This window comes from Gekko japonicus, unplaced genomic scaffold (genome assembly GCF_001447785.1).
Source record: "Gekko japonicus isolate JY-2015 unplaced genomic scaffold, Gekko_japonicus_V1.1 scaffold437, whole genome shotgun sequence".
Lineage (NCBI taxonomy): Eukaryota > Metazoa > Chordata > Lepidosauria > Squamata > Gekkonidae > Gekko > Gekko japonicus.
In genome coordinates this window covers 318,498-334,282 of record NW_015160223.1, presented here as the reverse complement: position 1 = coordinate 334,282, position 15,785 = coordinate 318,498, and the positions used below count along the sequence as shown (strand labels likewise).

The 15,785-nt window shown below is 39.7% G+C and overlaps 1 protein-coding gene across 1 annotated transcript in view; it reads right to left on the bottom strand.

The window, feature by feature from the left end:
• The window catches only part of PHTF1 (putative homeodomain transcription factor 1), a 35,666-nt gene extending 20,945 nt beyond the window's left edge, over nt 1-14,721 (bottom strand). Inside the window, exons 1-5 of the mRNA XM_015411472.1 lie at nt 14,667-14,721; nt 13,366-13,436; nt 11,822-11,878; nt 8,804-8,873; nt 8,142-8,300 (exon numbers count right to left, since the gene is read on the bottom strand). Coding sequence (XP_015266958.1) covers nt 8,142-8,300; nt 8,804-8,873; nt 11,822-11,878; nt 13,366-13,436; nt 14,667-14,700 — 391 coding nt within the window. The 5' untranslated portion in view covers nt 14,701-14,721. The remainder of the gene's footprint in view (nt 1-8,141; nt 8,301-8,803; nt 8,874-11,821; nt 11,879-13,365; nt 13,437-14,666) is intronic.
• Between the last annotated feature and the right edge of the window lie 1,064 nt (nt 14,722-15,785).

Below are 15,785 nucleotides of genomic sequence, written 5' to 3'. Positions count from 1 at the left end.
GCCCGGCGACTTGCAGCCGCCCGGGCCTTGCTGGGCCCCCCCAGCTCCGAGGCGGCGGCGGCGAGGCTGGCTGCAGAGCGTTCCCTGTGCATGCGCAGGGGACGCTCTGTCACTTTTGGGGGGGATTTAAGTATGCCCCCGATATTTTTTTTAACTTTTCAGATTTTTGTGCACACCTGGGGACTGCCCCAAGTGTGCACGAAAATCTCCCTCCCCCCCCAGGTGCCCTGATGCGCGGATTTAGGTATCCGCACGCCAGGGGGCACCTTCACTATTAGATATATAAATAATAAATAAATAAGACTAATATTGTTGTGGCCCTTATTCAACTCATTAGTGCATGTCCAGCACTGCTACTGGCTGTGTGTGCTCAATTAGGCTAAAATCATAGTCTCTTGCACTTGTTCATGTATGCCAGTTTTTATGGGCCACAGTTGATGAGGCAATGACGTTATTAATGCCCTGTCCAACTGCTTTTGTTTCCCTCTAGTCAAGAGATCAGGTCCCTTTAGATGGCTGTGATGGACTGCAAAGAAAAGCAGGCTTTTAAAAATGCTGCTTGTGTCAGAGAGTCAGGGAGAATCTTCCCTGGAGAGAAGAGCTTATGTGATTGGCTGCTCTACTTGCTCTCTGATTGGCCAGAATCAGCTTAGAGAGGAAATAAAACAGCTGATCTGGAGGGAAAAGTTTCATTCACCTTTTGAGTCACTTTTGGTCTTTGTCTGAAATCTAATGTCTGGATCAGTAGCCAAGGGGTTTGGCTTCTGAGGGAAGAGACTTTGGGATTCAGTGATTTCTGTAGGAAATTATCAGAAAAGTACATCTATAGAGAGAAGAAGAGGGACTCCAGTGTCTAAGATATATTAAAACTACCCTGAGGGAGAATTCAGATTCTCAGTCATGAAAGCTACAACACTGCTTTATACAGACATATAGTACTGGAAGAGGAATTTGGCAGAAGGTTTGAGGAGTTAGAGAGAACTCCCAGGCAAGCCAAATAGGAAAAGGAGTTATTGCTTCTTACGGACAAGAAGAAGAATTTCTAGCCAGTAGGAAGGGGTTTGGAAGAGAACCCTGGTTTGTGATAAAAAGGGAAGAGCTTAGACATCTCAAGAGTTACTGGAAAGCTATAATATCTAGAGACAGACGGGAGGGCACAGCGCCTGCAATCGCTTGAGAGCTGAGCTCCGAGTGACTGATCGTATCTTCAGACCTAAAGAGTCTCTGAACAATCAGAGACCACCCCACACTCCAGGGAAGGCATAGTGGGGGGCAGGGGGCTTGAGCTGAGGTCCCAGTGAGACGGCAACTCACTGGGAGACCTAATTAGCTCGCTCTGAAGCAAGCCGGAGGAAGAAGCTCACTGTAGTGGGCAGAGCTGTTGCTGCCATGAACCAAGAGGCTGACAATTGGATTTTAAATTGAGCACAGAAACGTGAGTGAAAGAAACTGCTCTGTGTTCTCAAAGTAAAGACTGTCATATTTGAAATCCCCAACAGACTGGGAAATCTCCCTAATTCTACTTAACTGGCCAGAACCGAAGGGAGAAATTTCCAATTTGAGCTGTGTTTTGGCAGAGTAGAGGGGAGGCTGGGGAAAAATACCACCAAACTGCTAAGAGAAGCGCAACTGAAATTTAAAGAGAGATTTTAAAGAGAAGTGATGGAGTTTTGGGAGATAAACTGATATAAGATTTGTGGATGTATAAAGAGCTAGCAACTCCCCACACTTTCTGCGATCTCAATTTTTCCCTCCATCAGGAGGGGGGCAGGAGGCCCATTATAATTAGTGGGGTGAAATGGTAGAGACGACCTGGAAATTTAATAAAGACTAAAAGTGCTTGCTATGTCCATAATTGACTATAATTGAGTATGGATGGTTTTAAAACTGACCCCCCCCAACGGAGCGAGGATGTGTATGGAACAGCTGGGGAAAAACGGTGACCTTGAGCAAACAATAACAAAAGTCTAGGCGTGTGGCCAAGGGATACTGGCGACTTTCCAGCACTGGGCAGTGAACCAGAACTGGGCTTAAACCATAACACTGAGATAATAGAGTCTGGGAAGTCAGCCAGATGGAATAAAACATAAACAAAAGAGACAATAGCAAAACTGGTTTGAATTTGTATAAAGCTCAGAGAACAATCAGCAAAATGTCATCTGTTAAAACTGTTCACACTGCTAAGACTACACAATCTTCACCAGGGACGGGGGGGGGGTGACAGTAAATTAACAGTACTTGTGCAAAAAGAAATGCAAAGCATGGTTGTCGAAGCAGTGGATCCAATCAAAGCTCAGATGGATCAAACTTTAAGACAAATAACTGAGCAATTTACAAATAGTATGAAAGCCATTCAAAAACAGGTGGCTGAAAATTCAAAGGACATAGCAGAGCTGAAGGAAAACAATGAGAAGACAGAAGAAGATTAAAGCGGTGGAAGAGGACACAAGAAGGATGGAAGATAAGCAACGGGAATATGAACAAGAGCTAATAAGACTACAGGTGGGAAAAGCAGCATATGTGTTACGATTTCAGAACATTCCAGAGGAAAAAGATGAAGACTTGTCAGGGAAGATGGCCAAATTACTGGCAGACCATATGGACATGGAAAAACATGAAGTGGAAAAAGAGTTCGATCAAGCATTTAGAATGAATTCAGCCTATGCAAGACGGATGAAAGTTTCACGGGAAATACAAGTACGCATCTATAAGAGGACAGTAAGGGACAAAGTATTGAGGGAAGTAAATGCGAAACCATTAATGAAAGATGAAACCGAAATAAAAGTCCTAAAGGAAATTCCCTGGAGGGTTAGGGAAAAAAGAAGAGAATATGCTAAATTAACATGGTTACTGAAGAAAAATAACATTAAATACAGATGGTTATTTCCAGAGGGCATGGTTTTTACCTATCAAGGGAAAAAATACTGGATTACATCTATTTTTAAAGCAGAAGATTTTCTAGGAAAATATGGGGAAGAACTTGGAATGGAAGAGGAGGAAGAAGAAGAGGAGGAAGGGGAGAGAAAAGAAGAGGATCTACAGGTGGAAGGAGCAGAAGCCAATTTTAATCCCAAAGAGAAGAGAAGCCAGGTTGTCCGAAGGAAACGCAGTATTCCAATTGGAATGCAGTATTGGACAAAGGTGAAAAGGCACCAACAGAATGGCAAGAACAATGGATAAAGGGAAACTTGGAATACTCTCAGTAAATGTAAACGGATTGAATGGACCACAAAAAAGAAGAAGGATTTTCCACCAATTAGGTAAACAGAAATTGGATATAATTTCTTTACAAGAAACACATATTCGTGAAAAAGATGAAAAATATCTGCTAAATAAAAAATTAGGAAAAACATTTATAGCTTCAGACAAGAGGGAAAAGAAGAGGGGAGTGGCAAAAGAAAGCCTATTCCCTGAAAAAGTTTGTGCTTCAGATGATGGGAGAATTTTGATGGTGGAAATCCAAAATCAAGAGAAAAAGATTTTGGTAGTAAATATGCACCAAATTAAGACCAAGAGAAATTTTATAAGGAACTCCATGAACTTATTGTTGGACAGGACTGTCAAAATATTTGTTTACTGGGAGATTTTAATACAATTTTTGATGAGGAAAAGGATAAACAGACAGGAGGGAAGAAGAAGAAAAGGACAGAAATGCCAAAAAACTTAGAACAATTACTGACTGAATTAAATTTGGTAGATGCTTGGAGAATAAGGAATTACTCTATGAAACAATTTACATATTATTCGGCTAGACATGATTCATGGTCCCGAATAGATATGATATGGATTTCAACAGTAATGGTTAAGGATCTGTTAGAGGCAGAAATACAGGCAGGAACTTATGCAGACCACATAAACTGGTTTATTTGGAGTTGCAAACAACTGGGAAGAGAAGCAGATGGTCCATGAACTTAAGAATCTTAAGAAATAATAACTTTGTAAATAAAATGAAGGAAGAGTTAACAGCCTTTTTCAAAGAAAGTAAAAAACAAGATACATCATTAAAGGTGATATGGGATGCAATGAAAGCATTTTCTAGAGGCAAGAAGCAGCAAAAATAAATAGGCAAAGGAAACAAATAAATAGGCAAAGGAAACAAATTTACAAGAAAATATTATGATGTCTAAATTAAATAATGATGGAGCAAAAAGACTAAAAATGTTACAACATCAGATGAATTGTTTATTGAAAGAGGAGATAGCAAAGAAATTATACTTTGCAAAACAAAACTTTTTTGAAAATGCTAACAAACCCACTAGATGGGTAGCCTATAAAATTAGTCAACAGAAGGAAAGAACTTTTATTAAAGTCCTGAGAAAAAAAGGGAAGAAAATCTATAGAAATGAAGAAATCAAAAAAGCTATGGAGGAATATTATAAAACGTTATACAGGAAAACGACAGTATGGATAAAATCAAAAGTTATTTGGGAAAATATAAATTGCAAAAACTTACAGAAGGACAAAGAAAAATATAAAACCAACAAATTTCAATGATGGAAGTGGTCGAGACAATAAAGAGACAAAAGATTAGAACAGATAAAAGGAAGTACTTCTTCACCCAAAGAGTGATTAACACTTGGAATTCACTGCCACAGGAAGTGGTGGCGGCTACAAGCATGGACGGCTTCAAAAGGGAATTAGATAAGCATATGGAGCAGAGGTCCATCAGTGGCTATTAGCCACAAGGTATAGATAGGGACTCTGGGGCAAGTGATGCTCTGTCATCTTGGTGCTTAGGGGGGTCAACAGTGAGATGGCTTCTAATGTCCTGGCCCCACTGGTGGACCTCCTGATGGCACTGGTATTTCTGGCCACTGTGTGATACAGAGTGTTGGACTGGATGGGCCTTTGGCCTGATCCAACATTGGCATCTCTTATGTTCTTATGTTCTTAAAACAGAGGGAAAGCGCTGGGACCAGATGGACTCCCGATAGAATTTTACCATATTTTTGAAGAGTAGATTGCACTGACCTTTAAGGATATATATAATATGGTGAGAGAACAAGGCGTAATCCCAGATACGTGGAAAGAAGCAAATATTTCTTTGATTCATAAACAAAACTTAGATGAGAAGGAAATGAAAAACTATAGACCGATATCACTATTAAACATGGACTATAAGATTTTTGCATCAATTTTGGCGCAGAGGCTGAAAAAAGTATTAGTGGAAATAATAAATAAGGACCAGTCGGGATTTTTACCTAAGAGACAAATGAGGAATAATTTGAGAATACTGATGAATGTGTTAGAATACTATAAACTACACCATGAGAAGCAGATGGCAACAATCTTTTTGGATGCAGAGAAAGCATTTGACAGTGTTAACTGGACTTTTATGTTGGAGACGTTTCCCATGTTAGATGCAGGAGAAAGCTTTATTACTATGATTCAAGCAATATATAGTGAACAAAAAGCGAAAGTTATGGTCAATGGAGAACTTTCAAATAATTTTGAGATCCAGAAAGGTACGAGGCAAGGATGTCCTTTATCCCCACTTTTGTTTATTATGGTACTGGAAGTTATGAATGAAGCCATCAGAAGAGAGAGTAAAATAACTGGACTTCAAGTAAAGAAAGAACACTTTAAAATACTAGCTTTTGCAGATGATGTGGTATTAATACTTGAAAACCCAATAGAAGCAGCAGGAGCTTTGATGGATAAGATTGAAGAGTATGGAGCAGCGGCGGGCTTCAAAATAAATGTAGAAAAAACTAAAATTATAACTAAGAACCTGGACGACAAACAAAAAGAAAAGAATTGGTTACTGTATTATAGAGCTGCAGCATTAGTATGGATTAAAGAATGGATTACTTTAGAAGATAAGAGACTTTTAAAAATTGAGGGCCATGATTTACTGTTAGGATGGAATGCTTTCCTGTGGTATGAAAAAGCAGGCTCTCAAAAATATTTTAAGCAGCATTGGCTGAGAGCAGCATTACTAAAGGTTTGGGACCCTATACATCAAAACGTTTATACTAAAAGATCAAGACTAATTATACCTTTAGAGGCATTTACCTTACCCAATGTATATATGGGAGAAGAATCATTAAGATACCAGGATATTTTGGATAAAAAAGACAATCTTAATTTACCAGAACAATTATCCTGGTGGAAGAAAGCGCAACTGGAATCGATATATTTGAAGGATAAGAAACAAGGGTTTAATAATAAATTAACTGAACTGGAAGAAATTGTTTTAACAGCAGAAAACAAAGTGATAAAGAAAATATATAAGATTTTATTGGATGATGTGATGGTTGATGAAATACTGAAAAAAAATATGATTGTATTGGCCCAGAATATAGGCCACAATATTAATTTAGAAGAGTGGGAGCAGATTTAGCTGATGAATATAAAACTAACTAATGCTGTGTCATATAAAGAGAACATGTATAAGATGTTTTATAGATGGTATATTACACCAGATAGATTAGCTAAACAAAATGTTAACTGCTCTGATAAATGCTGGAAATGTAAAAATAAGATTGGCTCTTTTTATCACATGTGGTGGCTATGTGATGTTACAAAGAGGTATTGGAGATGGATTCATGAGATAATGGAAAAAATAATAAGAACTAATATCTCGTTTACTCCAGAGATACTGTTATTGAATATATTTCCGAAAGACTTTGATAAAGCAGATAGGTATTTGATAGTTCATATGTCGACAGCTGCAAGGATAGTATATGCCAAATATTGGAAAATAATGGAGAACCCACAAAACAAGAGTTCATGAACAAACTATTTGAAACAGCGGAAAATGACAAACTGACACTTGAGATGAGAGCCGGCACAGAATGGACTTTTCAAAAAACTTGGAAGAGATTCTATGATTGGTATAATGTAAACACAACTGATAGATAAATGTAGTAATTTGAGAACGCAGAAAAGATAAGCTTAGTAAAATAGATAATGAATTTAGAAATTTAAAAGTGATAAAAGTCTCTTGTTATATGTTGTTGGGGGTAGTTGGGTGTTGTTTGTATGTATGTCTGTAGTATATAATGAAAAAAAATAATAAAAGTGTACCCTCAGGTACTTAAAAAAAGAAAGAAAGCTATAATATCTAAAGGGAAAACCTAGATATCTGAAGGGAGAAACCTAAAAACTATAAGCATATGCTATTCTCCAGAAAATAGTATTAAGAACCTGTGTTAGTGCTGAACTATACTAACCAAAGCACCTCTCACTGAAAAGATCTTGAAACTCTGAAAATAAGCCACAATACTCTCTTGTATGTTCTAAGAATTCAAGTCTGTATAAATTAGAGTATCTCTAAACCTTGACACACTCACTATATATATATATATTCCCTGCCTGTTTAATAAAATCTTTATTGTTTTTAAAAGTTAATTTTGTCTCATATGCCATTTCATGTGGGTATTTTAATACAGGACAGCTCCTGCTTATAAAATAAAGAAGAAATACGCATTACTGCGGCTCAGTCACTGAGGGGAACTAAAAATATTTTTGGCAGGAAAATCTGCCTGGGAGTGGGGAAGCATCAGGGGTCTATCCTAATAGAAAATGGGAAAATGAAAGAAAATGGAGAAGGTAAAGACTGGAAATGATAATGGAAGAGACAAATGAAAGTAACAGTGAGAGAGCAATGAGAGGTGACTAGAAAGAAAGGTTGAGAGAGGAGACAGGAAACCAAGCATATTAGTTTTCACCAACTTTTCATCACAGAAGATGAACTAGAGGCACATGCTTTCTCCCAAATAATTTTTTTAAGGTGTAAGAGTACAGATGAACTGCAAAGCAATGAATGATAGGTTGGTTTATGTAGCAATTGAGTTCTGATTTCCAGGTCATGACAGAAGACATTCGCATGTTGCTTATAATTTGGGCTGAATATAACCAGCTCTTCAGCTAGCCAAAAAGGAAGGCCCCACAAAACAAAAAAAATGTACTAAGGATGATAGGACCTCATGGAAATTTATGATGGCAAATGGACCACCATGTAGGACAGGAAGTGTAATGAGAACTAGGCAAGACTCAGTAGAACAGCTCGCTGGAGCTAGTTCTAGAGCTGGTAACCAAGTGATGATTAGAGTGCATCAAAAAGTTGGACAACACTAAAATAAGTGCCACGCTTTTCTCTTCAAGGAATCCAACAAAAACCTCTTTTCCCCACTCACCTTGTAACAAATAGAGCACTAGGAGCCACGTAAAAATACGCAGGGATGTGACTTGTATCCACCAATGGCTAAAAAATGGGAAGAACACAACCCGCACAATTCCTTTCCTTGTAAGAGAAGTCCAAGGAATTTCAGGTTTAGCTTTGGCAAACGTAGACCCTAGAAAACATGCATGACAAACACAGCCAGTTAATATGGAACTCTATATGGAAATCTATTTCCTCTTACTGTTTCCCACTCAAGGCAAGACTCCTTTTAAAGTGCAACTTTAGGCAGAATGTGGGGATATTTTCCCCACTACAGAGGCCCAATTCTCACATATAGAGGGTGAGGAGGCAAAACTGGACTTTACCACTTCAGATTGCAGGTAGAAGTTCATGTGACTGCATGTTCCTCCATTAAACAAAAATCTCCATGCATACTATTCAGAAAAATGTGCATGCCAGCTCTCCAGAGACCTGCTTTCAGCAGCATAGAAAACTAATATGTCAAGGGAAAAACTAAATTAAAATGTTTCAACCTTAACATTTATTTATTTTTATTGGATGAAGGAACATTTAGTCCTGTGAACTCCCACTTGCAGACTAAACTAAAACAGCCTGTCAGTAGACTAAACTCAAATTAAGCACCTCCCCCAATGTCGTTGTTCTAACTGCACTTACCTCGGATCAAGTCAACATCTATTAGGTCCAGCTGTATGTGACCTTTCTTTTTGGGTCTGTTTTTGAAGCCCTGCAAGGTAAACCATAAAGAATGGATGGTTTCTGTGGACATAATAGGCTTTCAACTTGCATGTGCCTTGTTCTGTTCTCGCTAACAGACAGACTGTCCTAAAATCACTCATTCACATCCTGGGACTATGTGTATTTCAGGCATCTATGGACATAAGTGTAGCACTGAGGTTGGACACTGTCACCAGTATTTTCTTCCAAAAAAGCAGGCTTTGCCCACATGCTTTCACAAACAGAAGCCTAAAACGATAAAGGAAGTTTGTATTAAATAGTCAAGTCCAGTAGCAACTTAGAGACCAGCAAAATTCTCCATGATATGATGGTGGAATCTCTGGCTGATTAAAATAAAAAGTGTATTAAGTATCTATTCACTCGGCTGAGCAGGACCTTCTGCAGGTGCCACCCTACAAATGGGCAAGATCAACAACTGGCCATACAGGTGCCTTCTCTGTTATGGCCCCCACCTTGTGGAATGGCCTGCCTGAGGAGGTCAGGAAGGCTCCCAGGCTTCTGTCATTCTGTAAACGATGTAAAACAGAAAGAGCTACATTATAACAACATGGTTCAGGAAGCTGCTTTTATAAAAGAAATGTGACCACTGTGTATAGTATGTATTATCTGTTTGCAATATGTATTATCCTACTCATGCTGCTTTTTTTACACTTGTGTAAATCAATTTTCTTCATTTTGAACATATCATTCCTAATATGTTTTGTTTCAGAGTACTGTAATTCTAATACTATTATATTGCTTACTGGTTGATTGCATTCATATACACTGTGTAATCCACGGCAAGGAAATCGACGCAACTCCGTATCGTGAGAGGGGTTGCCGTGATGTGGTCCATATACTCTGAGTAATCCAGCTTGAGACTCAGTGAGATAGGTAGACTACTACTAGAATCATAGAATCACAGAGCAGGAAGGGACATCCAGGGTCATCTAGTCCAACCCCCTACACAATGCAGGAAATTCACAAATGCCTCCCTCCCACACCACCAGTGACCTCTGTCCCATGGCCAGAAGATGACAAGAAACCTCCAGAATCCCACCAAACTAGCCTGGAGAAAAATTGCTTCCTGACCCCAAAGTGGCAACCAGCATTTCCCTGGGCATGTAAGAAAGGGCCACAAGAACTAAACACTGAGGCAACCCTTCCTCCCTCCCATGATCTGCCAATGTTCACAGAATCAGCACTGTTGTCAGCTGGCTATCTAGCCTCTGTTTAAAAGCCTCCAAAGGAGAGCCCACCACCTCCCGAGAAAGCCTGTTTCACTGAGGAACCGCTCTAACTGTCAGGAAGTTCTTCATAATGTTTAGCCAAAAACCCTTTTGATTTAATTTCAACCCATTGGTTCTAGTCTGGCCTTCTGGGGCAACAGAAAACAACTCTGCACCATCCTCTATATGACAGCCCTTCAAATACTTGAAGACGGTTATCATATCACCTCTCAGTCATCTCCTCTCCAGACTAAACATACCCAGTTCCTTCAACCATTCCTCATAATACTAATAATAATTATAATAAACACAAGGGCCTGGGTGAGAGCTACAGTTGTCATGAGATGGGACTTTTGCACTTCTTCCTATTTCTTCTACCCCTACAGACCCTAGATCCCATCTCTCTTTGCAAACCTAATGTCCTCTTCTACCTCGTCATCCAGTACCCCTCTCCAAAATTCCAACCACATAGAAGTTCCTAGGATTGAAATTTCATAAAATATTTAAAATAGTCCACAAAGCAAATGTGCTTAATTTGCAAAACAAAGATTGACTAACAATACAGGTCTTCACAGAAATTAATTTAGATTTTTTTGGTCCAAAGAACACAACTTTGTCAACAGTGTTTTAAAATAGATTTCATAGACAAAAGATTTCTCAGAGAAATGAACGAAAGATTATTTATGCATTAATTTTAGCCTTTTCAGACCGGCAGCTTTTCAACTGAAGTTTTACAGTTTGTCAGTACTTCTCCAAGTAGTAAGAAGATTGTAAAATTAAATTCCAAAGAGGTTGCTTCATTTAAACTAATTTGCCAATGATCTGCATATATTCTCTATCACAAAGGTTATTTCACAAGGCATTCATTTACAAACAAAATCAGTCATGCCAAAAATAAATAATTAGTTAATGGGGGAAATCTCTTACTTAAACATAGGTATTAATATGATCACAAATAAACAAGTGATCATTTCAATAAACAAGTGATCATTTCATTTGCCAGAGCAGGTTATTTCATTAAGAATATATCCCATCCACAGTTACTGTTGGAGAACTGCAGCTTAAAAATCTTTTTCCATGTTAACTGTCTTCATGGCTAACACCGCTCTGCCTCAGTTAATTACATCTAATCTGCCAAAGCTGCACAAGTTCTTATTAGGTCTTTATAACACTTTCAACAATCCTATGGGGACACGTAGGTGATAAATGCATTCCTCCAATTAGACAAGAACTTACAAACTTACTTTTGGTGGCTGCCAAATTATAAAAAACTCAAAAATGGAAAAATAAAAACCTCCCTTTTGTATACTGAATGCAGGAACAATTTCTATTTTAAAAAAACCACCATATTCAGATAAATAGTGAGAAGGTAACAGCGTTCCATGCACCTTAGTGTTTAGTCATGCCGGCCACATGACCACGGAAATGTCTTCGGACAGCGCTGGCTCTTTGGCTTTGAAACAGAGATGAGCACTGCAACCCTAGAGTCGGATTCGACTGGCTTTCGAACAAGGGAACCTTTATCTTTACCTTACATACTATAAAGTAACACTAATTAGGCAATAATATAGTGATTGTTGCTGCATGCAATTGCCTTATTTTTTTCCTTATCTCTTTCTTGTTTGTCCCCTTCTGCTTATGTTTAGGGCCTTTTGTTAAATGTAACTTCTGAGAAACCTATATATAAACAAAAAAAATAAAAACTTATTATCTGCAGAAGATAGTTTACCTTTATCTCAGTCTGTTCTATAGACTTTTCCCATATCTGTTGATCATAGGCTCCAATCTGAAAAAGAGCAGTTTTCATATTAAAAAGAAAATAATTTGACAGCCAACCTACTGTTAATGTCCTCCTTCCCTCTAACAAACCAAAGAATTAACAATACATTTTCCAAATTATTTCTAAGGATTCTATTTCAAACTTTAAGATCCTTTGGCGGGAAAAAAAATACATGTTCCAATATAGTAATAATGTAGGAAGAAAACAATCTCCAGGTCATAATTTTAATTTTGTTTTTAAACATTACAGGAAACTTTGAAAGATTCAGAGGGAGTTTGATATTATTCATGACAAAGAATATTTATGAAAATGTTTTACTTAATTACACAGTGCTGCCAGCATTACAAATAATTTTCACACATTGTACCTGGAATGTATGTGTAGCACTCCAGTCTTATATCAAGTGAGACTGAAGCACAGAAACCACCTACAATAATTCAGCAACAGCAACAAGACTGAGAATTCCTGGACTGCTTCTACATATAGATAATTTTATGCATGGCTCTTGGAGTATATAGACAGCAGTTTTCCAGTTGGAGTATATAGACAGCTCAGCCCCTTCAACCACCATTTTTCCATCCCCACCAGAAACCTTGCTAGAGTGATACAGTGTTACAACAACCTATTGCCACAATCCACAGCTTTCATTGTTTAAAAATTATGTCTACAGTCCTCTTCACTGTGGAGTTATAAGGTGAAATTTGCTGGCTCCACTTTCCCTCTTATAAATATAATTAATTATTGTATAGCACTGTGTGTGGTATAACCAGATCATTCAAAAATTGTCTGGAAGCCTAAAGTTCTAACTCTTTTAGGTGACAAGCTAGACTTTTGGGGGGAGGGGTTGAGAAAGCACTGAGAGCTGTGACTGACCTAACGTCATCCAGCTGGCTACATGTGAAGGGGGTGGAATCAAACCCAGTTCTCCAGATTAGAATCTGCTACTCTTAACCACTACACCACATTTTCTCTCTTTTAAATACACACACACACATACATACACTATAGCAGGCAGAATGTCCTTTTATACTGTTCTTACAACACCCTGACCTCGATAGCCCAGGCTTATCGCATCTCGTCATATCTTGGAAGCTAAACAGGGTTGGCCTTAGCTAGCAATTGGATGGGAGACCTCCAAGGAATACTAGGGTAGTACTGTGGCAGCAGGCAATGGCTAAACCACCTCTGAAGATCTCTTGCCCTTAAAACCTTAATGGGTCACCATAAGTCAGCTGTGATTTGATGGCATTTTCGACCACCATAGCAATCTAGCGTTTCCCATTTTTTTTAAGCCGGGGGGGGGGATAATGTGGCTGTAAAGCTGAGGCAATGATGGTGTCACTAATGTAGGTGTGACTGGCAAAAATTAAAACCTTCCCATTAACTCTTGGTAAAGGCAATGTCTGGTGTACAAGAAGAAGAGAAGAAGAACCTGAAGGAGGCAACACAAAGAATGACACTGTTCCACTGTAAAACAAGCCCCCGCAACTGACCTTTTTTTGGTACCAAGCAATACCATCTTCACCATTTGAGGCCATCTGGCAGACACCAACAGCCAAATTCTCTGTACCAAAAATACAGAAGAAAGCTCATGTTCTTTTCAAGACTTGAAAATTAAACAAACAGCAAAGTGTAAATCTGGGGTCCCCAACCTTTCTAAGCCTAAGGGCACCTTTGGAATTCTGACGCTGGATGGTGTGCATCCCAAAAGAATGGTGGCTGCAGCATGCAGAGCTAACGACAAAATATCCAGGAGCAAGGTTACCTATAACTCTCAGTAATTCTTCCAATTTAAGGCAGAAGCTGTGTTTAACAGGATGCTTTTTAATCTGCACAGCCAATCAGCCCTGCCTGGCCCTGCCCACTTTCTAAAACCATTTGGTGGGGATCCCGGGTATAAGTACTCCCTGGCCATAAACTCAATGCCAGACAAGAATAGTATCGGTTCTATTTTGACTGATTCTATACCCTTTCTGTCATATAGCTGATGTGGGGGTGGGCTGGGGGCACAAGAGTTGTGTTATTACATGCACTGTTTTAATTATTCTTTTTAATCATGACTGTTGGGCATGGCTCTGTGCACTTTATGAAAAATAAATGTGGCATAGGAATGCTCCAATGCCATTCTTTGCTGTTATGAGTTCCCTCTCCCCCTACCCAGAAACTGGCCTAGTAGTCCAGAGTTGGGGGGAGAAATTTTCAGACTCCATCATCATAGACTCTATTTGGGTCTTTAGCTTTATTAAATTGTTTAGTGGAATTTTATTGTTTTTTATGTTTTTATTGCACTATGCCATTATGTACATCGCCCAGAGCCTGGAGTAAGCTGGGATAGGGCAATTAACAAATTCAATAAATAATAACTCCATAGGGTAGACCCATCACAGCAAACAAACTCAAGTAGGCTTGTCAGCTCCCGATTGGGAAATACCTGGAGGTTTTGTGGGTGGGGTATGGGGAGGGGCGGGATCTCGACAGGGTATAATGTCAGAAGAGTTCACCCTCCAAAGCACCCATTTTCTCTTGGGACATAGATCTTGGCTGTCTGGAGGTAAACTGTAATAGCAGGAGACATCCAGGTGCCACCTGGAGATTGATAACCTTACACTCAAGTATTGTGGAACCTTCAAGACTTGTTATGGCAATTTGCGGACTACAGGAAACTTTTTTCAGATGAACTGAAAGGGTCTCATAAACCCCTGCAACCCACTTCCTCATGCACAGCTACTCCTCCGCCACCCTCCATTCACTCTGAGCCCTTCCTAATACCCTCCTTTTCCCCACTGCCACTCACTTCTGTGCCAAACGCCCCGCCTCATCCATAGCATGCTAGCGCTGTCTAGCCCTTCCAAGCCTTTCCCCCTAGCCCAGCTTCCTCTTCCTCAGTCCTTACAACTAATTTCTCTTTCCAGCTAATGCCCCAAATCCCCTGAGGCCCAACCCCTAACCTCGGCCGCAATCAGCTTCTCATTGTTACCATAGCAACTGGGGAAAGGCGAGGGGAAAACCAAGCCCCCGATCGGGGAGGTGGTGCTCGACTGTGTGCGCCTGCTTGCCCTCCATTCTTGGCAGGCAGCATCAGCCAAGCGCCGAATCCACAGCTCCTTCAGAACAGTTCTTCACGGAAGGGGAAGCTAGACTCTAACAGCCGAGAGACGAATCTCAGATGCGAACTGACGCGGGAAGGAGCCCTGCCGTAAGAGCGCCTGCGGGTGCGGGGGGGGGGAGACAGCCTCAAGGCGCAACTTGTATTAGTAATTAAAAGGAAAGTGTGAGACAAGGATATGCATGATGCTGGAATGGACGGGTATAGGTATGAGGTAAAGGGAGAGAGGAGAAGGCGGACACCCACGCTTTCGTTATTGCTTTACGAAGTAGGGTTAGCGCCGCTAAACAAGGACAAGCAGAAAAAGGCTTTCACGAAAAAGCTTTAACTGTAGTGAAGACGAAGTGCATTTCTGCTCTGATTGGCAGTCCTAAGAACTCGGTTTTTACTAGCTATGCAGGGCGCGCGCGTTTCTTGCCCAAGAAGCCTAGTCATCATAAGCAACTCCTACAAAGTTAGCTGCCTTTTGCCTTGGAAGAGAACAGGACAAAGGGAAGGGGAAAAACAGGGATGTCTGAGAGAAACTGACAGGCCAGGAATTTCTGCATCTGGAGGCCTCGTATTGGGCTGCAAGCTCTGATGTGAAAAATTATTGGAGATTTTGCATAGTGCTTGGAGAGTTTGAGGAGAGGCCGGATTTCCTTGTATTTCTTTCTTTCTGTTGTGGGTAATTAATTATTATTATTTTTACTTATTGCTTTTCCACTACAAAAACTACAAGGAAGGGGGAAAGGGAGCTAGAACTAAAATACAAAAGCTAAAGCAAGGATCATATTACGTAATATATATAAAAAGATTATTGTGTTT